Genomic DNA, 26796 nt, shown 5'->3' with positions numbered 1-26796 from the left:
TGAGGGGCTGCAGCCCGGCCCCCCCGCGGTCCCGGCCCGGCCCGGCGGGCGGCAGCTCCCGCCCCGGCCCCGGCCAGTTTGAGACCGCGTGTCCCTGGGGGTCCGGGCCGGGGCGGCCAGGCGGGGTCCCGGTGCAGAGCGGGTCCCAGTGCATGTCCCGGCGCGGAGCGGCCGTGGGGGATGTTCCCGGGGCGGGGGGGATCCCGGTGCGTGTCCCGGTGCGTGGCGGCCGGGGGGGGGATCCCGGCGCAGGGCGGGTCCCGGTGCGTGTCCCGGGGCGGGGGGTGTCCCAGTGCGGGGCGGCCGGGGGGGGCGGGGCGCGCTGCCGTGCCTCCCCCGCGCGACGGCGCCCCCGCCAGTCGCTGCGTCACGCGGCGGCCGCGCGTGGGCGGGCGGCGGATCGCGCGCGGGATCTCCCCATGTGACCGCGCGGGAGGGGGCGGCGTGTGTGCGGGGCGGGGGCCGGCGGCGGGGCCGGGGCCCGGGGGGGCGGGGGCGCTGCAGGCCGCTCCCTCCCTGCCTCCCGCCCGCCCTCCCTCCCTGCCTCCCGCCCGCCCTCCCTCCCTGCCTCCCGCCCGCCGCTCGGCTCGCTCGGGCCTCCGCGCACGGCAGGCGAGCTGCGCGGGGCGGCGGGGCGGCGGCGGCAGCGAGGCGGCGGCGGGGACCGGCTCGCTCACCCGCCCCGTCGATGGGAAAGGAGGAGCCTGGGCCGGCGGCGCGCAGGCGGGGGGGGCGCTGGCAGCAACTTCGGCGGGGCTGAGTCGGCGGCCCCGGGACGGCGTCGAGGGGAGCCCCGCGCGGCCGGCGGCAGCCTGCTGCAGAGTACGTGCGGGACGGCCGGGGAGCGGGGGCAGCCCGGTCCCGCGGGGGCCGGCCGGAAGGAGCGGGCGGGTCCTGCGTGGGTGATTCCCGGAGAAATCCGGCGCGGGGCCGGGGGAGGGGGGAGTGGGCGGAAAGTGCAGCGACGTCCCCGCCGTGAGGGGAGGGGAGGCGAGGCGAGGCGGCGGGGCGAGGCGGCGGGGCGGGCCGGGCGGGGGCGGCTCCCGGGCGGCGGGCCGCCGGCCCTGCGCGGGGGTACCGGGGCGGGGGGGGGGCAGCGGTGCTGTGGTACCGGCCGCCCCCTCCCCCTCCGGGCAGTGTGGTGCCGTGCGCCTCCGCGGCCTCTCCCCCCCCCCCGCCGTCCCCCGCGCGGTGGTTCGCCCCGACCTCCCGCCCCGCGGCCGTTGGCGGGACGTGACGGCCCGGCCGGGCCCGGTGGCTCCGAGGCCGCCCCGCCTGGCCGCTGCCTCCCGGGGGGTGCCGGGCCCGGCCCGGGGGAGCTGCCGGCGGGCTGGGCGGCCAGCGGGGGTCGGGGCCGCAGCCCCCTCGCCCTGCCTGCTGCGCCCGTTCCTTCAGGGCGGCCCCCCGGGGCGAACACCCCCCGGGCCGCGCTGGCCTGGGAACCGTGAGGTATCTTGGCTCCCTTTTTATCCTTACGCGGTTGTTTTTTGCACGTTTCAAGTTTCTTTATTAGTTGCGGCGAGATACGCATCTGTATTTGAATGTGAAACTCGCTTAATAGGTTGTATTTTGGCACATCTCGGAGCTAGACAAGACTATTTAATTTGCGAAGTCTCGCTTCTGCAGCTACATGTAATTTTCTTCTGCTAAAAGTCCTTTGGAAACGCTGCAAAAATGTAATGAATATGCAAAGCAGCTAGCTCTCGAATCCAAATCCGGTTTGTCTTCAGAGACTTTTCAAAACGCCCAAAGTGATCAAGATATATTATGAAATAATCACTTTTGCCTAAAATACAGGAATGTGATGTTTCGCACTTTCTCCCTGTATTCCTAATTTAATTGGTGACAGCTCAAATAGAATTCACCTGAAGTAATAATAATAATAAAAAAAAATTAAAAATTTCAAAAAGTCAGGGTTGCTCGGTGGCTTTTACTTCTAGTGCAGCCCTAAAAAGCAGGAAGACTGCTGGTGAGGGCCTTGCCCCGTGCTGGCATCCCGTGGCTCCCGAGTTTTTCTTCTCCCTGTGCTTCACCCACATCCACCACCTGCTTGCTGCAGCCACGGATCTTCCTGCCACCCCTGGGAAATGTGCGGCTTTGAACCGGGAAGAAACGGGTTTTTTCCCGTGCCTAGACATCGAACTGGGCTGCTGCCACTGAACTGGGCTGCTGCCACCTCCAGCTGTCTTGATAGAGGGAGCCGGTTGCGGGAGTAGGTTGTGATTCCTGCACTGGTTGTTTACAAATATTTAGCAGTGCTCTGCGGTGCGTCCCTGTGGGGTTTGTTTTCCTTTTTTCCTAGGAGTTGTGTGTGTGGTTGGAGTTCAGGTGACATCCAGGGTTTGGAGAGGAGGGCATGGCATGTGCGGTGATGGGCTGTGGATGGGAATGAGGTAACGTGGGAGATCAGGGTGTATGGTTAGGGGTTGCAAAGGCTGAGCTAAAACCTGACTTGTGATTTCCTGGTTCTTCCGTGGCTATAGCAGTACATGACCTTGCGTGTATTTTAAACAGCTTTGTCTGCTAGGGGGAATTTCCTAGCTTCTTTGTTCTCTGTGTGAAAAAAATGTAAAAGACGGCTGCTCTTCCCTGTGTGTTCCCATACTCCTTACCGGTATGGATGACAAGCAAAGAAGCAGCAGCAGCTCAGCTGCCATCCTGCGTTTATTTATTCCTACAGACCTCCCCGTGCCAGCTGTGCGTTCTCACCTTTTGCCGTAAAAGGGTTTGCAGTTGGCCGTACCGTAGAAGATCTGCCTGCTCGCTCCTAAGGCAGCAGATGGTTCTGGTTAGCTTCTTAGGTTTTGCCAGAGGACGTTACCAGGCTGTTACTCCTGAACCAGGTTCGTTTGGGATCGCAGATTAGAAAGCCTAAGGTTTACCGAGCAGGCTGTAGAAGAAGGGGAACACCCCGGGGTCTTACATGAGGTGCTCTTCCCAGCGGGAAGACATACACAGGTCTCCTGGTTGGGAGCTCAGCCCGTGTCTTCTCGTTGTGTAACTTCTTCTCGTGCTCACCCTTTGCCCCAAAAGCACGGCCCCTGCTGCTGCACTGAGAAGTGAGAGCAACAGTGGTGGGGGAAGGCAGTGCTTTAGGTCTCTTAGATGAAGCTTAAAGGTCACCCGAAAGTTGTGTGGCGCCGAGACTTGAGTGGGTGTGCTAAGGCTCAGCTCTAGCTGGATAGGTAGCAACGTCCCGTGTCCTTTGGGTTAACGGTCTCTTCTGATTCAGGCAGTGCTATGCTGCTTTCTCAGCAAACCTTATCTGTTGCTTGTCTTCTTCCCAAGCCTCACCTTACTCCTCCAGGTTGGCCAGCTTACCTGCTTTCCTGGTTTTGTAGGCTGCGAGCTGAGCCGAACCGTTGGAGCAGGCTGGTAATGTCCGGAAATGCAGCGAAGCAGCGTAGCTGGCAGGCTGGTGAGGCTGGCTTGGAAAGGGGAGGGAGCCTTCCCCTTGTAAAAGTTTCAGAAGTACTTGGGATACTGTTGAGGTGAGTGCAGAAGGAACTCACTTTAATGAGGAGAAGAGAGGTCTAAAAGAAAGAGTGTTTGCAAATGCCTTATCTGCAGAAACCAGTAGCAATCATAAATAGAAAATCTGTGTGGCCTTCTCAGGAGTTACTATACTACATTTGGAAAACGGAATCAGTCGTTAAAGTACAAAACAAAAGGGATTTCAGGCTTGCCTTAAATGCAAATCTCAATGCAGCCTGAACTGTGGACTCACTGCTGACGCCTCCGTAGTACATATTAATCCAGTTTTATCTGTCATGAGGAGATTTGTTGATTAGCAGCCTCTAGGTAAGGGTTGCTCGTGGACTGTTGCTGCTCTTCCAGCCTGTGGGCTGGAAAAATGAGCTCCGTGCCTTGCCCGGAGCTCTTGGGCTGCATGTAATTTCACTGCCGCCGTCTTCCCAGGATTCAATTTAGCTCTCTGCACAAAGTCCATTTATGTAGATTTATGTAGATTTTGCACCAAGACGAATGACTTTTCAGAACAAACGGGTATTCTTTCAACAGCCACATAAGTTAATTTGTGGTATTGATGGTGGAAAGTCAACATCATTTGAAATGGGAGGGTAGGAGCAGTTTACACCACTAAACCGTAAGCTGTTAGTTTTGTTTGTCTTGTCAGAGTTCGTATGGAATGGGAGGATTTTTCTAGAAATTCCGTGAAGTAATGACGATTTTAAAAATACTGCATTATATACTGTTTTAAGGTTTACCTTGAGTGATTTTCCTCATTTTCCTTGCTTCCTCTGCCATCTTTGAGTGTAGACAGTGCTTTAATTGTTTTTCTGTAATTAACTATTACTTTTGAAAGCTGAACTGTATTTCTAAAATATGTAGTTCTTAAATGTTTCCAGTTTCACCCAGAGTTCCAAAGTGTGCAGTTTATTAGCTCTTGAGCTCACCAGCAGCTCCTTCAGGTGGCTGCTGAGATCTAGACAGCAATTGCTGTCCGTTCTGTTTTACAAATAGCAGCGTACAAAGAATGATAAGTGCAGCTGGTGGCTTTGGTTTGGGTGGGGGTTTTTTTGTATTTTTTAGTTTTTCCAGGGCTCTGTCTCTCTTCCCGGAGACATTGTTTGCAGGTATCCTGTTGCTGCCACGTACATTTTTGTCAAGTTGCTGTTGGCCTCCGTGTTTTATTTTTGTCTAGGAGAGTTTAATCACAGTTTTGTAGCAAAAGCCTGATCTTTCAGCAGATGCCTCCTGAATAGAAACTGAGTTCTGTTTGTTACATCTGTACGTTTATTTTGAGTTGCTGAAGAAAAGACACGTAAAAAACCCCAATATGCAAAAGTGTGTATTGTAAAAATAATTTCCTGCATGGCAGGTTTGGGGATGGGGTTGCATGTTACTAGAACAGTTTTGCCCCCAGTGTGTGCAAATGGTTCTGTAAGTGCTGATTTTTAGGTTACTACTGTGTGTTTTTTGAAGTGCGGTGTGGTAGTAGAGTCTGAGTAATGTTAGTGGACCAGCTCCATGTTTTAGTTCTGTTACTTTCCCGACCAACTATAAATTACATGCTTTTGACATTATTGATTGATGGTTTAGCTTAATACAGTAATACTGGAAATTGTCCACTTGTAGTTGCAAAAGCCATCGTAGAGTGAAGAGGTGTGTGTGTGAGATCTTAGAATTCTCTGGAGAGTTTATTATTTGCAGGATAACTGTGGATAATGGGTTTTATGAAGTTGAAACTTGTGGAAGTGTTTTCTTCTGCAGCCGTAAGGGTAGAATACCGCTGCAGTTTGCCTGTTGGGAGCCCTTAGAGCTCAATTGCTGTGCTGTATTGCTGGATGGTATTTCATGTCATGTATATCAGTGACATGCAGGGCTGTTAGCAAATGGAATGGGTAGGTGAATTCAGAATAACATTTTTAAACTGCATGTGTTGGAACCTATCAGTATTTGTGCTTTGCCTGTGGATGTTGCTTCCATAATTAAGATCACTTGGTTCTGAAACACCCTTTTACTGATCCAGCCTCATTAATCCTCTGCGGTTCTACGAAGCACTCTCCTTCTTTGCTTTCCTTTTCCAGTCCTCCACCTTGCTATGGGGTTAAATGACTGGAGAATTAAGAAGAATCAAAACTGATGAGCTTTTGTTTTGTTTTGTTTTTTTTTTTCTTCTTCAGGGGATCAAGTATTCAGTGATTCTTCAGAGTGTTCTGTGATCTTGATCTGAAGATTATAAAAGAGTCAAGTAGAAGCAGTGAGCAATATTGAATGACATTCTTGGGAGCAAACATGAAGGGGGAACGCTGAAAACAAGCTGGCTTCGTGTTTGAATCATCTTTTTTGTAGGTGCTTTGCAACTATCTGCCGATTTGTTGGTTTTGTTTTTTTTTTCACAAATGTTTCCATTAAGTTAACTAGTCAAAAAAAAAAAAAGAACTTTCACCCCTTTTTTCTTTTCCATGCATGCTCTTATAATGAGAGAAAGAAATCCTTCCTCTGAGTTGACAGCCTTACGGAAGGATGGGTGGTAGGGGGAATGCATCTGGACATTGGTGTGCCAGTGCTCATCTTCTCTCTTTTTACTGTTTGCAGGTTCTGTCATCCGTGATGGCGTCAGCTCTGCCCAGAACCCTTGGGGAACTGCAGCTGTATCGAATACTACAAAAAGCAAATCTCTTATTCTACTTTGATGCCTTCATTCAGCAGGGTGGTGATGATGTCCAGCAGCTCTGTGAAGCAGGTGAAGAGGAGTTTTTGGAGATAATGGCTCTCGTAGGCATGGCTAGCAAGCCACTTCATGTCCGAAGGCTGCAGAAGGCCTTGAGGGACTGGGTCACAAACCCTGGTCTTTTTAACCAGCCTCTCACCTCATTACCGGTCAGCAGCATTCCAATATATAAGCTGCCAGAAGGGTCTCCTGCATGGCTGGGGATATCCTGCAGCAGTTACGAAAGGAACAGCAGCACCAGAGAGCCTCACCTGAAGATTCCAAAATGTGCTGCCACAACGTGCGTGCAAAGCGTGGGCGCAAGCAAATCCGATGTGGTGGGGAACTTAGCGCTGCAGAGTGGCAGTGAACCGAGACTTTGGCAGGGGCACCACACCACAGAAAGCGAACATAGTCTTTCCCCAGCTGACCTTGGCTCTCCAGCTTCACCAAAGGAAAACAGTGAGACCCTGGATGCCGCCGCTGCTCTGTCAGTTGCTGAATGCGTAGAACGTATGGTTCCCTCCCTGCCCAAAAGTGACTCGAATGAAGTCAAGGAGTTACTGAAAACAAATAAGAAACTGGCAAAGATGATTGGTCACATCTTTGAGATGAGTGACGAGGACCCTCACAAAGAGGAGGAGATCAGGAAGTACAGTGCAATATATGGCAGGTTTGACTCGAAAAGAAAGGATGGCAAGCATCTCACCCTCCACGAGGTAAAAATACCTTGAGCGACTGTGGGCTTCCTCCCCTATTCCTATGCCTTTTATGAGACGCTTTTCACAGGGTGTGCTTTTTGTATGGGAGCTTCTCGCTGGGTGTCGAGAGTCGTGTCTTACAGGAGCCGTAGGCCGTCCTGCCCCGAGATAGAAATCTCTGGTGCAGTAGGAGTACCCTTTCTTGGGTGGGCGTGTGCATGCGTGCGCTGATGACTTCAGCTCGGTGTCATCAGACTGCTTGGTCACTGGTGCAGCCTGTCAAGACAGAGGGTTTAAACAGTTTGGTACCGAAATAGGAAACCACTATTGCACTGAGCGTGGCCCTTGGGATTCTAAGCATTTGGCATGTTTTTAAAGCAGTCCTGTCTTGATATTCCCTTGCAGCTTTGAGAGTAGACTGGTTGGTTGGAAGATCAGTAACTAAAATCGCTTGTGTCTGGTAACAGGATCGCCTTGCTTGGCTACTACCCTCTGCTGTCTTCCCTCACCTTGAGACCCTGCTCTGTAGCTTGTGCCCTTGAGGTAAAAAGGAATCTGCTGATGAGGTCCCTAAACCTTGGGAGGTGGGTGCGGGTGGGATTTCTGTGTGCTTGAATTGGGGTGACGCTTAGTTATACAGCCTGTGGGTTTTTTTGGGCGCAGTGGTCTTAAGCCAGTCAAGTGAAGTGCAGACTGTGTGAGGAGGAAGGGAAAGGACTGTCTCCAGTATTGATGGGTGGCTGTAATTTAAAGGTTTGTCCTTTAATACCTGTGGAGCATCTCTTCCCTCTTGTCCTTGAAAGTCCATGCAGGCCTCCTTCTCTTCTGGTGTTCTTGAAGCTCGCAGCGCGTATGTTGTAACACAATAGGTGTGTCTGTGTGGGGAATAGTTCCCCAGTGCCAAAGTACAGTACAAGAGGAGAACAAACATTAATTCAAAGCAGTGCCAAGACACTGTTGATATGAATGCTGCATCAGCATTTTCACAGTTAACAGTGATTGCAAAATTTCAGTTGGATTTAAAATTTGGCATGTAAGGCTTAGTTCCCAAAAGGAAAGGCAATGTTTATGTTACAGGAGTGCCAAAAAAACTGTACTGGCTTTAGCCTTTTTTCGCTTCAAGAAGAAGTTTTGTAGGTGTGTGATCCATAGCATAAGACTAGGTTCTCTTTATGCTTCAGAGGAGAAGGGCAGAAGGAAACAAGGCGTATTTCTTTACATTTTTGTTTATGTATTTACATTTATAAGGCAACTGCACATCACCAGCAGTGACTTCACAAGGGCTTTTACTGCAGACTGGGGAGACGCTTCCAAGGGAACTTGTCAGTAGTCAGCCTCACTTCTACCACACAGTTTTAGTTGTGCAGCTTTCACTTACATGCCTTGTGGCTTTATGTTGTACTCTTAGAATCTATGAATTCATCCAGTGTGCAGGAACAGATCTCGTCCGACACCCCTGACCTTGCGGAAGTCTCTCCTTTAGCAGAACAAGTTGCATATGACACAGAGGCAGGATTTGAACGGATTAATTGTGTAGATGCCCTGTGTACATTGCTGCAGAGTCAGGATTCGGAGAAAGGGGGTTCTCCCCAGCTGAGGATGGAGGCAGTCAAGGTGCTTTCACAATCTCTTCCTGGGGTAGTGGCTGCAGAAAACACTCTGAAATCTGGGCGGACTTCTAGCAAGATCGTTTCCTGGCATCCAGCAGCGTAATGGGAGGTGGGCGCTGGGGGCAGCTTTTGTTGGGCATGTGGTTAGGCTCAGGAGCGGCTCTATGAAGCTGGAGGAGCGAATAGTGGGCTGGTAATTTGAAGGAGCAGGGTAGCAAAGAACGGGAAGAAAGGACGACTGCTCTGCTATGTTAATTTTTTTTCATGCTGCACTAAAGATCTTCACTACATCATTATAAAACCATGTTTAAAAATGGAATGAGAGCATGGTTTGGCTTTAGGAAATATTTCTATCGCTATTATGATTAAGGGCACAAGATCAAAGGAGGATGTGGTTGACTTATGCCTCACTTACGCATGTGGGGCCTCGCTGAACTTGATGGGAACTGCACACATGCAAGCAAGAAGAATTTGCTCATAATTGGTTTACTGTTTGCTTAAAGAGGCCAGATTTCAGAAAGTTTTGTCCTGAACAGTTTTCTCTCAGTTTCTATTTTAAAGCAGAGAATACACTAATAGTAGCAACGAGACTCCTTTTTTTGTTTTTTGTTGTTGGTTTTTTGGGTTGTTTTTTGGTTTAAAATCTGCTAAACCAGAGTTTGCCTGTTTTAAACTCAACTTCCATGGATTTTTGTTTTTGATGGCTTAAACAATTTGCTGCTCAGAAGGAAGGACCTTAAACAACCAGGGAGGTAAGTTTCTGCTTGTCCAGAGACTGTCTTTCTGCATGTGTTAATACATTCCAAGGCTGTCATTCTGCCTCACAGTTCAAGGTTTCTCCTTGCAGCTGGCAATGGACAGCTGAATAAACTTCACTATGAATTTAAAAAGCTTAAGTAGTGGTTAGCTTCTTAATGTAAAGATCAGAGTATCTCTGGCTCCTCAAGCAGAGTGGAGTTGCATGCAAATTAAAATCAGACTTGGTGGAATTACTAGTGGTGAATTAGCGAGAATTTCAGTTTGAGTGTGTTTCAGTATGAACACTGGAGTGTCTCAGAGGGCTTGAGCAGCCATTAGAGGCCAGTGAGAGCTGTAGACACTGAGCTGGTTTGGAAGTGGGTGCTTTTGGTAGGATTATCTGCATAAGGCACAGATCTAGCATAAGATCTGATGCAGAATCTTTCAGAGGTGTTCCAAAACTAATAAATACGCTGTCTTTAATCCATTTCATTGTCTCGGTATTACATAGCTTTTCAAGCACGGAGAGCACTTTATGTTTAAAGTTGGACTGGAGGAGGAATGAGTACAAGGCATGCCCTTGAACTTGGTGACCTGTGCGTGTTTGAGTCAGATTTGTAATTTGTGTGTTAGTATTTCACTGCTTGTCTAGGTGCCTATAAAACCGAAAAAGATCTTGTTTAATAGTGTGAGAAGTAGGAATAAGAAACGCAAGTAATAAATTTTGTCTAGCTCGATCTCTTTCTTTTCTTTCGCTGACTCACCGAAACAGTAGGGCTTGGTATTTAACTATGTGTTTTTTAGTGGAGGAATCTATGAACTCCATCAAATGTGAATATACCCATCCCTCTCCGTAGAGCCTGTATGGTTACGTGCTTCTCCATATCACTAAGGCTTCCAGCAAACAGAATCTTTATTTTTAGGCATGCAATGCTTTCTATATGCAGTATTATGCCTCCTGAAAAGGCAGGAAGCCATGATGCACTTCAATTCAGTAAGTCTGGATGTGACCTGAAAGAAGAAACCAGGAAAAACAAACAAATAAACATTTGGCTTTTCTCATACATTAGGATAAACAGCATTTGCCAACAACTACCCAAAGCATTTTCAGTCATTTCATCTCTTTGCAACCTTTTAGCACTTTGAGGGATAAAAACCATCTGAAATTATTTTGTAAGCATTAACCATATTATTCATCCTTGGGAAAGTAGTAGCTATCACTGCTACAGAAATCAATGTCTGCTTTGGCTGGTAATTTTTTTCATCAGTATTGTATGAATCTTTTAATTTTGTCTCCGCCCCCCCCCCCCCCCCCTTTTTTTTTTCTTAAAAGATAGACATTGTAGAACAACTGTTCCTCTCCAAGGGATAATAGTTTTATTATTTCAGTAGGTTGTATTGTAGGAACATAGTAATCTGGAGATATTTCACAGGTTAAACCTGAACTTCCCACCCTGGTACATCTGACCTCTGTATTGTTTTTCTCTCCCCAGTCTGTACAGAGACTAAAGGATCAGGCAACTTATCTAGTTTGCCTGTTAAAGACATGTTTGCACTCTGATTAGCATTCAGGTATCGCAGGAAATGCCCTACTCAGATCAGAGGCCTTTATGCTAAACACAGGAAAAAATGCTTCTGAAATTCTAGGAACAGCAGTTCTGTGTGAGGTTTTACTAGAAATATTGCATGGGTACAGGCCAGTGAGAGAGTCCCAGATCTGCTGATACATGTTTCTGTTTTTCCAACCTCCCTGGAGAGCAGGTGTCGCATTAGGCAAAGTATATTTTTTTCTAATTTGGATGACATCAAGCACTGTGGCAGAGGGCAGCATGGTTGCGTGTTGTTGGTGTCACATGGCAGCTTCCATCCTTCAGGGCTGGAGTGTGCAGTGTTTCGGGTGAGTTGCTGGCCGTGGTGATTTAAATCACAGCTAACGTTTTGCAGGGTCCGGTAGCGAGTTCCTTAGCCTTCTCCCAAGAGGCACTGTTTAACTGTGGACCTACTGGTCTGTCCTGAGCTTCACCTTCTTTTCTCTTCCATGAAAAGTGCTTCTTGTATGAGCCAGGGTTTTGGTGTCTGAGGTCCCACGTGTGCGGTCCGACCTGTCCTCTGCCCCGTAGCCCTGTGTGCTGAACTGCGGCTGTGCTTCGCACTGCCAGCTGAAGGGCTGGGGGTGGCACATCTCAGTCTGTCATGAATATGCTGACTGCTGTGGACAACCTAGCTGCTTTGTAAATATTCACTAGCCTGAGACGGAGACAGAGCATGCTGTTGACAGTAGCAGCAAAGCAGCTGTGCTCATTTGCAGGAAGCCAAGCCCATTCAAAGCAGCTTAATTTCTAGAAATAAAGGGTAGAAGAGTTGTGGGCACTTCGGGAAAAACACCTGTAGTATTCTGTTGGCCTCCTGCTGTTACGCTTCATTACAAGTACTGGCTGTTCTTCAGCTGAGGAAGAAGTGAACATGTCTCTTGAGGCCCTGCTTACTGTGAAAGGAGCAGGGAATGAGGAATCTCCTCTCCAGCATCTCGGTTTCAGCGTCTTGCTGTATTAATAACTTTGGGGTTTGTTCATACGTGTTGACCATAGGCTTTTCAGACAGCAGTATTGTTAAGCTGGTATAATTCATGACAGTATCACCACTTCCTTTAGGCTTCTGAAGAGTGTTCTGAAACCATTTTGAGCCTTAACTTGAGGGTTGGTGGTTTTTTTTCTCCCCCCCCCCCCCCCCCCCCCCCCCCGAAACTATTGCCAGCAGCAGCAGAGGCACTAGAAATGTGTCCTGGCAGGCTCAGGAAAACATCCTTGAAACAAGTTACATTTGATTCATGTCTGAAGATAGTCTTCACAAACACGAGGGTGAGAAATAGAGCTAAAAAAAGTTTAATCGTTTCTTAAACCATCACCTTCTACAGAATTTATGCTGTATTCACCAGGGAAAGCCATCTGTACCCACACTGTCAGGGTTTTTTTTTCTTTCTTTTTTTCTTTTCTTTTTTTTTTCCCCTCAAGTCCTGGGCATATTGCGTTTATAAAAATAGTATTCCCTGTAAACCAGGCTTTGGGAGCCAAACACCGTGAACGTTCAGAGCTACTGTTTTATACTGAGATTTAATTAATGCTGGGATGAGGCACAAGCAGTGCACATTGAGAGAGTTTTACAATAACGTTTTACTTTAAAGGACATTAAATGCACCAACTACATTTGTTGTCTTTTCTTTTCCCAGAGCTTTACCTGGCTTAGTAAGGGTATAAATAAATGGAACAAACCCTCCAGGGTTTAGTATACAACTATAGGTAATTTTTACATGCAATTGAAATTTTTTATTATTTCCGAAGAACCGGTACTTTTACAAGCACAATGGGTGAAAACATGCAAAATCATGAATCCCTGTTTCTGTGTTTGATTTCCAGCTAACAGTTAATGAAGCAGCCGCTCAGCTGTGTGTAAAAGATAACGCGTTGTTGACCAGGAGAGATGAACTCTTCGCACTAGCTCGGCAAATCTCTCGAGAAGTTACATACAAGTATACTTACAGGACCACCAAGTAAGGTTTTAATTAACTCAAAGGACCTTTAATTTCAGGGAGCTAATCAGTCTGATAGCACTTCTTCTGAAGCACTAGAGATACTTTCTTCTTGCTCTTTAGCTAGCAAAGTGCTCTTCAGAGGAGGGTAGGAAAATGCTATTTGAGTCGTGAAGCTTTTAAATTGCTAAGATGTAGCTGTCTTGAATTACCTTTTCATTTGCACTCTAGTTTTCCAGAAATTGTGGGGATAGTGCGTGTTGAGAGGCATCTGGGAGTTTGGCATTTCCAAGTATTTGAGGCATTTGTACATTTCAATGTTAATGTAAATAGGCAGAGTAGCCAAAGCTGCTCAATGTATCAAAAATTTCTGTTCCTTGTACAGATTTGGCTTATTAGTTTCCAGGGAATGAAAAAAGATAAGGTCATAGGGAGTGGCTTACAAACTTGCTTTGAAGGAACTGAACCTGAGTCCTAGTTTCAGTTACTGTTCTGTTAAGCGAACTGCTGTTATGAAATGGTAGCAAAGGCTTAACAGCTTTTAAATGCAATTAAACCTTTAGAATTAATAAATATTGTTGAAAATCCTGATACTTCATATTGTGTTTAAATGTTAACTCCCTCACCTGTAATGTGATATCCTTTCAAAATACATTTTCCTGTACTTCTAGGAGCTTTTTATGGTTTTCCTTTGCTCCCCTTTCTTCCACGGTGATAAGCAGTGTCAGAGGCATTTCTGTAATTCTCTGTGCTCAGGTAATTTTCCTTCCTATTTGGAAGAAGAGTCCATGAGTATCTTGACACTTTTGAAAACAACACAAGGCGCTTGTGTTTCCTATACTGGTGTGACATTGACTGCCAAGTGAATTGGAAGCTTTTTCTGTGCATCTCACTTGTTCTCACCTGATTATTTTTTTCCCCCTTGACTCTTTTCATTATTATTTCTGATGGTCAGGGTTAACGTGCTGTTTACTGATAACGTACCGTGTCTTCTCTTCTAGATCTAAATGTGGAGAAAGGGATGAGCTGTCGCCAAAGAGAATCAAGTTAGAGGTACTGTATTTTGACCTATGCGTGCTAAAATTCACTTTGGGTTTGAAGGGATATGTCTTAAGGAAATTTGTCAGAAAAACATTTGACAGACAGTTGATGGGTGTGAGAGAGAGGGGGAGAACATCACCACTGTCTCTGCAAATATAAGTGCTTGATGGAGAAACCTGTAGGAGCAGGGGTAAAGAGTAGGATTTGCTTAATGGTAAAGTTACGCGCAGTGTTTTGCACTCTGAGTAGGAGGGGGAGGAATGGGACTGACTGGCTTCCTGTGGTGGAATAAGCCTGAGCACTGTAGGAAATGTCTTCCCAAGAGGCCTCCTGCTTTTAAGTCAGTGTGAGGTGGGGTCTGCTTAATTTGTTTGAGCCAGCTTTTGATCATGTCCAGAATCCAGAGTTCTGGATAAGGATTGATGGTGGAATACCAGCCATCTCTGACTACGGCATAAATTATAAAACTGGTTGTATTGAAAATTCAAAAGCTAGCTAAGGGCTATACATGCCAACACAAATAGTTGGGCCTGTAGATGTTAGTTTACAGTTTTTTGTAAATAACATTGTGTAAAAAGCACATCTATACGTGGCTAATGTATATACCTGCACAGGATATTGCTTAGGGAGATGCTGGGATTTTCTCGTTAGGTGTGCAGGAGCGACATATATGTAGTTTGCCATTTGCTTCAGTTACCACTGCCAGAAAGTAAATCTGTAGCCTTTTTAAAAGTCACTTCTAATTAAAAAAAGGGAGAGAGTAGGTATGTATACCTATGTACCTTATAAGAGTGGCAGATCTTCCCTTTTAATTTATTCTTTAAACAAATTACTGTTTGACTGCTACAGGGGTGTCTTAATTCATCTGTAGTGTTGGGTGTTTTGTTGGTTTTGGGGTTTTTTTTATTGCATGGCCAACTCCAAAAGGTGTAGGTTAAATATGCATTAGGATGTAGGCTAGGCCGGAGCTAGATTTGTATGTGACACAGATATGTGATATATTCTTGAACTGTAAAGGAAAGCTGCAGCATATTCTGGAATGCATTTCTCATATGTAACTCATCCTGGGGTAAATGATGCACCAAATGTAAGGCTTTCATTTTTTTCAGTAGTGCGACACTTTGTTACCTGTACGAAGGTTTTTCCTGTTGAAGCAAACCCCGGTGAGAGCAGTCAGTTTTGAAAAGCCAATTATGAACAGGTCTAGAGGAGTTCATCTTTTTTATTTATTTATTAAGTTCTATCAGTCTGCATGCAGTTGTTGTTTGAGTTTATATAATACAAAATGCACAGCTTTGATAAGTCAGTAATGTCATTTACATGTGTTAGGATTTGATTTGCTTTGACCTATGCTTGTTTTCTGATCCGCAAAAAAGGGCGGGGAAAAGCTGCGTTAAACGATTTTATCCACTTTCACCATTATCTGCCTTGACCAGCACATGGCAGGGTGGTTGCTTGAGTCCCCCCTCTTTTGTCCAGTCTGGTCCTGATTTGTAAGAGTTAGTGGGCAGCTGCCGCTCCTCTGCTCAAAATAGTATTTCACTGATGATTAGATTTCCGCATTAGGAAGTTTTTCCTTCATTCAGTAATAAGTGATGATGAGCAAGTATCTAAAATGACACACTGCAAGGGAGGTGGTTTTTTCCACAGGATCTTCATTAAAAAAAAAAAGTAAAATTAAAATCTTGAAGAATGTGGGCAGAAACTAGGTTTTCCGGGGAGCAGGAAACTTGGGCAGCCTTAGGGAATGTGCATTCTCCTTTTCTGCATGGTGAAATCGTAAGAGTCTCAAGGCCTGCTTTCTCTAGATGCTTCTTAGTTCAGTAATTCTGAGAAAATTTGTTTACTTGGTTTTCTTTTTATCTAAAATGGCCAGTCCAGTCGTATTTTAAAATGCTTGTGAAGATGTCATGTCCTAACTGTACAAATGACTTATTTCAGAAGTAGGGCTTTTTTTCAAAAACATGAAATTGAAACTAAATGAAATAATCTTTCATTTGATAGCATAGCATTATTAATTATGAAGCAACCAGTGTTGTTATCAGCATAAATGTCTTTTTCCTTACAAACGGAGCCTTCTAAGGAGTAAAGCATTACTTCAGTGCATTGTGATTCTGAGGTACACTGGAAATCACGGACTTTTCTTCAAAGACATTTTAAAAACATGCAGTATTCCATAGTAGATCACTTTTACATGTGGTGTTTCAGGTTCTTGGGGCTTGCGTTTTGAAAATACTAGGAAAAAGTCCTTTTTTTAGTAGTATCTTTGGGGATTTTGGGGGTGGGGTGTTTTGTTTGTTTTTAGAAAGCTGGAGGTAAAAATGGAAATGGTAGCAAATGCTGCAGATTTTTCCTTCTGCTCTGGATAAGAATTCCTTATCCTGTTTTTAAATTTGTAATGCTTCGTTGTGGCTCTGTTAGCTCATGCTAATATCATGCAGAGGATCTGAAGCTGGGTGATCTATTTTTTTTTTGTTGTCATTCTAAGTAGCTCTGTCGTCTTTTTTTTCTTTTTTTCTTTTTTCTGTGGTAAAGGTCATTTTGCCACTCTTGTTTTAAGGCTAAACTCTGTGTTTTGATTCACCATTCCTTTACCCATTAGTCATTAATGTCTCCACACAGCGTGGTTTAAAATACTAGTGCTTGAATTTGGAAAGACTTCACACACTGTTTGCCTAGTGTAAAAGATTACTTTAAAAAAAAAAAAAAAAAAAAAGATGAGTTAATTTCCTGAAATATAAAAACACATGAAAAAAACCCAGGGAGACTCTGAAGGTCATCCTTGAGCAAAGCTAGCAGAGCTGTGTGTGCAAGCTGCAACATTGCCGGCTTGCAGCCACCATTGTAAATTTATCCTCTTCATGAATATGAAACTCACACAAGCATTACAAAGAAACAATATGCCATGAATTACATCAAATTACCTGTAAAAGCCTTTCTCTTCCCCTGCGAGCTCTCCCCCTCTTATTCGTTGAGTGGGTGGGTGAGCTGTGGGAGTGAAGTATAGAGAGGGGAAGGGGAAAAAATTCCAGGCAAATGACAGACTGGAGGTGTGGAGGGAGTGAAAAAGGGAATGGAATGAATTGGGGTTTGGAAGCAGATGAGGAAAAAGGGTTTGTAGCTCCTAAATCTGCTCTGGACAAAGAGCAGGACAGGCAAAAGGGGCTAGAAATGGCACATCCTCCTGCAGAGCAAGGATCTCTCCTGCGTAGGTGTTGGGGGGCAGGGGCACCCCTTGTTTTGCCATCTTCTGTGACTCAGTACCAGCACCACTCATAGCCGTGAGCTGTTGTGGCACCAGCTTAGAAAGCAGAACAAGTCACGGGTATATCATGCAGAAGTCACGGCAGGAGAGGCTGGTCGTCGCTGCTGCTGCTTTGCGTTGGGGTTGACGAGGTTCCCCTTCAGGCAGTGCGAACAGCCAAGAGAGCAGAGGAAGAAAGTTTAAAAATATTCTTGCTGTCTGTGGCATGAAGGAATTGTTCCACGTGTCAGTGTCTTCGTTGGGCTGAACAAGAGGGATGGGGAGGGCTTGCAAAAGCTTATTTCACAAAGCTCCATGGGAGTCAGGGGGCACGGGCAGGGAGACCTGAGCAGAGGCTGTGAGGACATGTCTTCCCTTGGTGCTGGCACGGATGGAGGGAGAGGAGAGAAAAGGCCCACCTGCACCATGGCTGTGAAGGTTGAAAAGAAAACCAGTTGAAGTGTGGGATTCGTCTTTTTCACAAAAACAGCAAAACCAGTAGAAGCTACTGTTTGCATAGAAAAAATGTCATTAGAGGGAGCGAAAAAGCACATGTGGGACTGAGAACATCTGCTGCACCAAGCAGCTTGAAAAACAACTGAGCAGCAGCATGGCAAAACAAAAATGCTGCACTGCATGCAGCAGGCCCTCCTGGCTGCAGAGGGAAGAGGAACCTCCAGGCAAAGGTGACGGTGAGGCAGAGTAGGTGGTCGTCTGGCCCAGCCAGCTCCCCTGGCAGCTCTTACCGATGGGGCGGCAGGGAGAAGAGCAGCCAGGGGTGGGGAAGGGCTCTGGGAAGTTGATCCAGTGCTGCGTTGTCATCTGAGAGTCAGCTGTGTGACTGACAGGTGACAGTCACGGCAGCCAGTGGCAGTGGGCAGCCAGCCCTGCTTTTAGGAAACAGCCTTTGGATTTGTGTTGGCAAGCGATCAAGATACATTATAAAGAGCAGCGTTACCTGTTTTGTTGCAAAAATAGGATCCTGAGTGATGGGGTTTTGTGTGTTCAGTTTCTCATCTTCCTACACATAATCATTCTCCTCTCCCAAACATATTCACGTCTAGCTATGAAGATGGTCAGTGCTCATGGAAATACACTGCAAAGCCTTTGTTTCTAGTGGATGAGGTTTTGTGGCAATTGGAAATTTTACATACCTATCACCTTTATATTTTTCCCTGAGGGAGTATGTTGGGTGGATAAAAGCAATATGCAGTGTTCAGACAGATATTTTATTTTTTATTTTTCTTTTCCTTTCCTGAGCATAAAGAATAGCTTTATTGGCGTTACGTTGCACTGAGGGTCTGGCTAGCCGACGTGGGTCTGACCACCACTCTGCAGGTCAGCGGGCAGCCTGCCAACAGCATGGACCTTGTAGTCCTTTCCCTGTGTTTTTTCTGAAAGGTCGCTTTTCTTCTTCTTGGACTGTAATCCATTTGTCCAGCTATTGTAAAAAAAAAAAAAAAAAAAGTTGATATTTACATGCACGTGCCTGTAGAATCCACAACGAAAGTATACCTAATTTGGTGTATTTTTGTATACTTTTGGTATCTGGGTCTACAGATCCTCAGTGACAGATGCCACTGTTACCAGGCTTGGGTCTGTCCCAAGATCTCTAGCTTCTTCTCACATTTTAACAGTGTCACCTGTATTGTGCTTTGTAAACGTTACTGGATGTTCCTCTATTTTCCATGAGCTTTCCTTTTATAATGCCGAGCAGGATAAACTTCTTATCTTGAACCTTTGCTTCGTTGATTAATTTATTCTAATGGAGCCTGGCAGGCTTTCACAGCAACTTCATTTGCTTTATTGGTACATATGCAAGCTGCAAAAGAGATTTGCCTGTCATAAGCATTTAAGATTGAAAGAATTATTGAATAGTGATTTCCCATAGTATATAAAGTCTTTGCTACCTTACTTGTGAAGTGATGGCATTTCATTTTGTGACACTAGTATAGCTTCTGTGTGAAATATGTTGCATTTCGGGAGGCTTTGCTCAGTTTCTCAAGGTTAGTATATCCAACTTCTGCAGCTTATTCTCAAGTACATATAAACTTGATTTCATAAAAATCTCCAGAACTGCTGTATGTAATGAGTGACAGAAACCACAGGCCTAAATCTGCCTGGCAAGGCTGAATGTATAACGTCAGTGACAACAGTAGTCTGGATGCACCTGCAGCTGTGAGAGATGAGATGTGATTGCCTGTGTATGCCGTTTTAGACATACAGCAGTTGTTGTAGAGTGGCTGTGTGTGTTTTATGCACAAACTTAAATGAAGCGGATAGCACGAACAGGTAAATCGCAGTCCAGGATTTTCACAGAATTTCAGGAATGTGTTATTCTGTTGTTTTTGGTGGTGGTTTTTTTTTTTTTTTCTTTTGAGTATACCGGGAGGGTGAAGAAAAAACAGTAACATGTCCCTCTTGGTGTTTGCTTTCTTCTTATGCTCAATAGGATGGTTATCCTGATTTCCAGGACACGGTCCAGGCACTCTATCAGCAAGACAAAATGCCACTTGCTTTAGCTAAAGGAAAGAGTGAAGACTCAACAGCTCTTAATTCCCAGGTAAACCTAGTACTGTGAATAATACAGGCCGTATCTTTGTACATTGATGCCAGTGTATTGTTTTGATGACTACAGTAATTGCCGTAAATTTTCAAAGGCTACCCAGCTTAGCTGTGATTGCCTCACTCTTAATTTGGGTTTACCTTCTGAAACTGTTCTGACACAGTGCTACAGCTTTACCCTTGTTAGTTCCAAGGAGTTAAGATCTAGTGTAGTATGCTTGAAACACACAGTTGCCTGTTGGGAGCAAGTAGGGTACTATTGGTACAGTATGTGCTGTGTTGCTTGCGTTATTAGCTATAAATGGAAAGTTCAAATTGCTGAGTCTAGAGAAATAGAGTAGGAGATCTTGGAGTCTTCAGTTCTGACGTTTCTTAGAAGAAGAAAGGCCAATATTTTTAGGAAACATTGAACCTCTGGACCTAATAGGATAGATGGCCTTTCTAAATAACATCTAGCCTGGTGGAAGTGCAGTGTGTTTGAGTATATCCAGGAAGCTTTTTATAAATGAAGACAGGTTTCCAATTCTTTCTTTGTCTTTTCTGTAGTGTATCCCAGCCTTGAGGCAAAATACGCATCTCCTACTGCCAGTTGTTGCCAAGGAGGGATTTCATGCTAAGTTGCAGCAAATTTATTTTGTATAGCCAATTTGGGCAAATGTAATCACCGAATTTTCACGTAAGAGATTACATTTAGGAGTTACACTCCTGTTTTCTGAGACTGGATGTGTTACCCTGTCTTTTACCTTCTTCTATTGCAAAGTAGTGTACAGTCGTACAAATCTGTTCATTGTGATACATCAAAAAGCAATTATGCTACATGTTCTGATGTTGCACAATAACTACATGAACTAGATTTTTGCAAGCTTATTTTCATCTTGTATACGCTTTAAGGTTTTCATTGGTCACTGCTAGTGACCCACCAACAGTGGGCTAGAGATTTAGTTTAGGCTTAAATGTGTCTGTGGCTCTGCAGGGTTTTTCTATGGTTATCAGAAACATTGCAGTTCAAAATTCTGGTTTTATCCTAATTAACAAAGATGACATGAATGTGAACTCTTTGATTCTTTTTAAAAATTACTCTACAGTTCAAAAGTTGTAACAGGAGCGACAGAATAGCAAAGTTAAAGCCCACCTGAAAGTAGAGGCTTGGAAAATAGTTTTTTTTTACCTGACTCACAAGACCAAGGTTGAGCTGTCAGTGTTCTTCTGCAGAACCTGAGGAGCTCTAAGCCAGAGTAAAGTAAGTATCAGCCGTGTCAGTACCCTGCTTCTCAGGGTCATCGCGGTGCTGGAGAAGCTCAGATTTTGCTGGACTGTTACGCTGTCATTGTATTTGTAAATTGTTGAACTATGCTGAGTAAGCAGGCTTTCGTGGGAAGTCAGGACTTTCATCACCTCCCAAGAAAAGTTGAAGTGCTCTGCAATTAATAGCCCTCTGTGCTCACTGAAACAATTACAGCATTACCTGAAAGAAATGAATTTTTTCCTGTCAATTGTAGATGTTAAGTTTGTACGCTGTTCTTCTCTTCATTGTGGCTCTTCTAAATCAACTTTCTTGACTTGTGATTTTCTTTTTCTTTTTGCAAGATGCTTATTTACATTCTTAAGAACAAGATTATAGTGAAAGTTAGAATTCTCTTGGCATTAAAGTCAATGACAAACATTCAGACGCCATTTCCTCCCACGTTGCACTGCATTGTTTAGTTTCACTCTCTAGAGGTGTATAGGTCTTGTTCTTCTTCTAGACAGACATTTCACACCTTTTTCCCCCACAAACATACTGTCGTCCTACACTTTCAGAATGGCAGATTTTTAAGCTTGTGTAGTGCTGTTTCCTAAAATAAAGATTCCAAGATGTCTGTTAAAATCTTGGCATAAGTTTTTAGCAGATGTTGCCATTGCTCTTGGAATACTTTGTGAAGACATGTATTTGAACAGAGATAACTGGATAATTAAGACATCATTTTCTGCTTTCCTTGAGATTCTTTTCACGTAACCTGCAGTCCTAAAGTGCGGAAAGCGATTTTTATGTGTTTTTGAAGAACAGAATTTTAACGTTACGTTTCCGTGTGGATGAACTGCAACAGCTTGCATTTTAAGTATTCTTGAGTGACTCACATGTACAGTATGAAAATCTTTATGGGTGCAAAAATATTTTGTTTGCTTGATAGTTTTGAAGAAACCGTAAAGCACACATCTGTACATATGAGTCAACAAAACCCTCTATCTAGGCTGTTAGTCTTATCTGATACCGTTTTTTTTCCCTCGTGTTTTGACTCACTATATGTATGTATATGTAGAGAAATTTTTTTTGCTTTATTTGCAGTCAGAAAAGGTGATGGCAAAACAGATGGAGTTTCTTTGCAACCAGGCGGCATTAGAGAGACGTCTTTCCACAGGGTGTTACAGACAAAACTCCGAAGAGCACAGCCCCAATGGCATGTCATTAGATAATGCTGATGGACAAGGTATGGTACCTTCCAGGCACGGCGTTGCTGCTAGCAAATACATTTGATGTTATGCAACCTGTGTCAGTGGTATTATTTATCTAGTATAGAACGCTGAGGGCTGAGCGGACAAGACAAGATCTCTGCCCTGAAGTGCTTGCAGTCAAAATAATGCAATCAGATGTACAGTCAGATTCTGCTCTGTTACACTAATCTGGCTGGGCAAACTGCTTTCCCGACGGGTAACGTGGGAAGGGAAGAAGAGGGCAGAACCTGGGTCTAGCTTTGTCCCGAGTTGTGAAAATAGAGCAGAATGTTGCATTTCATTTGTGTTTCTGCTCTGCGGAAATTGAAAGTAAAGCAAATAATGTAGTTGCTACCCCTTTCTGTTTACCTGTTTGTGCAGTCTAGGAAGAAAACCTGAGGAGCTGGCTATGCAAATTACTTAGAACTAAGCAGATTCTAATTATGTTCTTAGTAGCTTGTTATTCTTCAAAAAGCTTACAGTTTTGCGGTTATCTCTGATTTACCAACTGGCTATTCCTTAGCTTGAGTTAATTTTAAGAGTGTTTGTTTTGTTTGAACGCTTTCTGTTTGGATTTTATTTATTATTTTTTTACTGTTGTGAAATGAGGCAAAATGTTAAACACAAGACATATGACCAGAAGTTCTTGTGTCTGCTTTTTTAAGAGCTAGTTTGTTTAAGGGGAAGAGAAGCAGTAGAGGGGAGCGACTAAGAGAATAGATGTAAGTGTTAAAATGTAGGCTTTCGTTTGTGTGTGTTGGTCAAGCAATGGTGTATGCAAGTATACAGGAAGAATGATGTGTGTAGATCCAGCTCTCTGATAGTGCAGGCTCCTTTATGCCATTTCTCCATTGTGCAGGGGGAGTGGGAATTTTTAGGAACTCAAAGTGGTTTTTGAGCAGAATAAGAGTTCTATTTTCTAACTTTTTTTTTTTTTGTTATGGCTGAGTGTCCCTTTCTAGCTGTGCCTGTGGAATAGTCTGCCAAGTGGCATACTTACATAAGCCTTGTTTTGCTAGAAATCTTCCCTGAGCAGCTGGAATTCAGGGTGCACTTTTACTGATAGAACTAGTCTGTCCTTAAGTCTCTACCTGTTTTTTAATATTGCTTTGCTTTTAATGCATCAATGTTTCACTGTGAATAACTTCCAGGTGAAAGACCGCTGAATCTCCGAATGTCAAATCTGCCAAGTAGACAGTTGCAGCACATTTCACTCGATGGAGAGCAGCATGTTGGAAAACCCCTGTGCAGTGATTTGATCCGGCTTTATCCCGGTGGTGAGGCAAAGTCCCAGTCCTCGGGTTAGTGCTGTCCCTTGTAAATTACCCACCTTTTCTTACAAAACCGGTGATGAACTTACCGATAGGTGATGTCTCTGAATGAAGAAGGGAGTAGTGGCTCAGCCTGGCGTGCTTTGTGTGTAACGTTTTAATCAAGGCTTTTACAAAAGTTCAAGAGGAGTGTTACCTGCTAATCTAGAATGGGATCGAATATTATGTAGGAAGAGCTTAGAAGGATGCAGTAACTAGGTTCGGATGAGCAAGTTCAGGCACGTGCCTGGCCTCGGAGAGCTGTATTGGTCCAAACTACTGCTGTTAAATACTTTGGTTGCTGCCATTGTAATACGGTTTGATTATAGCACGGCTTCACTCTGTGTAAAGGAATTGGAATTTTTACAAAAAGATTTTTTTTATTCTGGTTTATAAGGACCTAGCACTGTTTCTGTACAGAGAACCAAGTCGTGCAGTAAGTCTTTTGAACTGGGTTTCCCATTCGCTGACTTTGCTCACTGGCAATCTTGTCGTTTACCTCTGGCATTGGGAGAAACTCGTTCTGAGTTGGATAGAAGGCAGCAGGAACCCTGTGTGAAATCTGTATGGGTGGTTTCAGTTTAGTACTTGGTGCACTGAGATAAAGCCTCAGACTCGCTCGACTTTAGGAATAATAATAAAATCCCACCTGCATTTGGAAGACGCAGTGGGAAAGTCGTTATTTTAAAGGCAAGATGCAAAAGTAGTTGTTTTGAAAGCTGGGCAGAATCTTCCATCTTCCTCTTTGGTATATTGCTTGAGCTCACTCTTTTTGCAGTTTGTCCCAATCCCAGTGATAGCTCACTTGGTGAGGTTTCTAGTCGGGGATTTTTACCGCTTCCCTTCCAAAATGCAAGTGAAGAGTGCATCTCCCCTAAGCCCTGCTCGCCGAGAGAACTGAAGTAAATCTGTGTGATTTCTTGGTCATCACCACAGTGTAACTGAGGTGGTTCTAACCCAGGTGGGTTAAAGCCCAGTAGGAGGCAGCAGAATTTATTCCTTCAACTGTCAGTATCCATATGGTTCATGGACCTTTTCCTTGAATTAAGAATAGAATATATTTCTTTCCAAGCAGTCTTTTTAACATCTTTTTTTTTCTTTCTTTCTTTCTTTCTTAATGCAGAAGGCCTTGGTATTTTAAAGGATTTTCCTCATTCGGCTTTTAACATCGAAAGAAAGGTCATAAAAACAGAACCTGAAGACACAAGATAGTCATTCTGCTCTGGAAAAATGGTGTCATAGTAAAGAATGAAACTTCACAAGAGAAAAAAAACAAAAAAACAAACAAACAACCAGCCTTAATAACCAGTGTTGCCTCATTCAAATAAGAGATTTCAATAGCCAAAGCCTAAGAACTGGTACAGTAATCTGTGGAAACAGGAAAGCAAGAGACACTGCAAACTAAAACAGTAATACAGGTGGATAAACATTCCTGTAAAAGTGGTTTTATAATGTGGGAAGATTCACAAATTAATATTGTGGGTCTTCATTATTTAAGAATGTATTATGTATTTGTATAACTTATCAAAGTAAATCTAGATGTCGGGACGTGTATTGAGTCCAGTAGATGTGGCTACAGTTCATTTTACTTGAAATTTCAATGTCTTCTTTAAGTGTACCTAGCGTAGATATGGTTGTTAAACATTTGAATTAAAAATCATTGGAGAATTAGGAATGCGAACCTCGTGACACAATTAACAGCGAGTTTGCGACAATATTTGTAGAAAAAAGGAAAACACATAAAATATTTCATGGTTTAAAATGTTACGTGGATAATAGCATTTGATAGACCTAGACCCTGACTCTGTATTATAGCGGACATACTTGATACTTAACTATTGTTACATCACTTTCAATGGTTTCCGCAGCCTTTGTGTAACACACTTACAGCATAATACCTACCTACAGTTCGGAGTGTAGGAAATGCCAGTTAGAGTATGGAAGAGTCCATATGATTGGCTCCCATTTCGTTGGGGAAAAACTGGTTTGATATACCGTACAATTAGTAAAATCTCATTTGGTAGGAAACCCAAGAGACCAAGTAGCATGGACAGGGCTGCAAAAATTGTGATTCAGACCATTATAACTCTTTTGGACTTCTCTGTGGACCTTTGAAAACTAAACCCAAACATGCATCCTAGGTGTGGTAAAGATGAAATACGCTGCAGGATTTATGCGTTGGTGTGAAAGGGTGCACCTGATACCCAGAAACTGTAAGATCTTTTGGAGGAGAGAGACAAGGAGTTACGTCTTCAGCGTGTGACTCCTTATTAAGTGCTGTCCAGCCCACATAATTCTATGAATATACCGTATACTGCATACAGTATGCCAATACGTTTCTTTATATATGTGATTAATTAACATCTGTATTCTTTATTTATTTGACAGTTTTTATTTTTTGTACATTTTCACTTTTGCAGATGTCATTTTATCTAAGGAGAAATACTCGGCATGTAACTTCGGAGTTTACTGTGGTGTGTTTGTGTGCATCTGTTTTTTCCTCTGCGCAACTCCCTCAATAAGAGTTGCTTTCCTGCAGTCAAAATAGTTACATGCCTCAGTTTCTGAATACAGTTTTTGCCTACAACGTGTTCTGGAGGGGAAAGGGAGGGCTGAAGAGAGTAAGTTACCGTGCCAGTGGGTAAACTTCCATATTCAGGTGTGCACTTCATGTCTGCAGTTTGCTCTGTGTCATAGATCTGTATTAACGATTCAGTCACAGTCTGTGTCGTACTGAAACGGTCAGCAAAATGTGAGCTGAAATGTCTACACTGCAGTCTCTTATCACTGTAAACATATCTAATTATTTTATCACTTTTGATTTGTGGAACAAAGCTTTATAGTAGAAACACCAGTAAACAACTTTTTATACTATTAAGATGTTTGGTTTTTTTTAAAAAGAAAAAGTGTTTCTTGAACTGTATGGTACTGTTTCACTTACTGAAGTATCTTACTTTAAGCAATGGAGTTTGCAGCTTTGCTCTTAGAAATAAGAGATTGAATGTGTAGTTATATTTCCTCTTTCCTGTTGTGTGAGCTAGTAATACGGATACGATACTTCTTGAGTTTGTAACGTTAGCCAGTGCCCTGGTTAGTATCTGAGCAGCTTTCACGAGACGTGTCTGGAACTTGTTAAAGGACAGCTTAAGGTTCGAACTGTACAGCTTGAGTGATAGAAGGTACCAAGCAACGAGACTAGAGATGCAGGAAACGTTCTGATTTTCAACATCTGGCATGATCAAAAATAGTGTGTGGATCACAGAAGAAGCTCTTAAGCTTGCTGGTCTCTTCGATTAAAGTGAGAGGAAGGAAAAAAGAACTTGCTAAGCAGCACGCTGTTTCAGTTGAGTCCAGAATTTATTTTGTAAACACTAATGTATTAAATTTGCTATAAATTAAAGTATATAACAGTTA

The 26796-nt window shown here is 44.1% G+C and overlaps 1 protein-coding gene across 4 annotated transcripts; it reads left to right on the top strand.

Moving 5' to 3' along the window:
- Positions 1–538: 538 nt before the first annotated feature.
- On the top strand, positions 539–26796 carry NAB1 (NGFI-A binding protein 1). Of its 4 annotated transcripts, none has more exons than XM_055718579.1 (9): positions 539–822; positions 5646–5810; positions 6061–6894; positions 12638–12771; positions 13752–13803; positions 19488–19598; positions 21927–22068; positions 23224–23349; positions 24506–26796. In XM_055718579.1, the coding sequence occupies exons 3-9, from the start codon at positions 6076–6078 to the stop codon at positions 24592–24594; spliced, it is 1473 nt and encodes a 490-aa protein (XP_055574554.1). In that variant the 5' UTR covers positions 539–822; positions 5646–5810; positions 6061–6075; the 3' UTR covers positions 24595–26796. The 4 variants fall into 4 exon arrangements, with proteins under 4 accessions (XP_055574554.1, XP_055574551.1, XP_055574552.1 ...); XM_055718576.1 differs by having other exon boundaries at positions 23224–23373; XM_055718577.1 differs by having other exon boundaries at positions 5646–5814; positions 23224–23373.

The sequence above is a fragment of the Falco cherrug genome, chromosome 8 (genome assembly GCF_023634085.1).
Source record: "Falco cherrug isolate bFalChe1 chromosome 8, bFalChe1.pri, whole genome shotgun sequence".
Classification (NCBI taxonomy): Eukaryota; Metazoa; Chordata; class Aves; order Falconiformes; family Falconidae; genus Falco; species Falco cherrug.
Note: the sequence above shows the minus strand (reverse complement) of the source record. Positions and strands in the feature narration are given on the sequence as shown.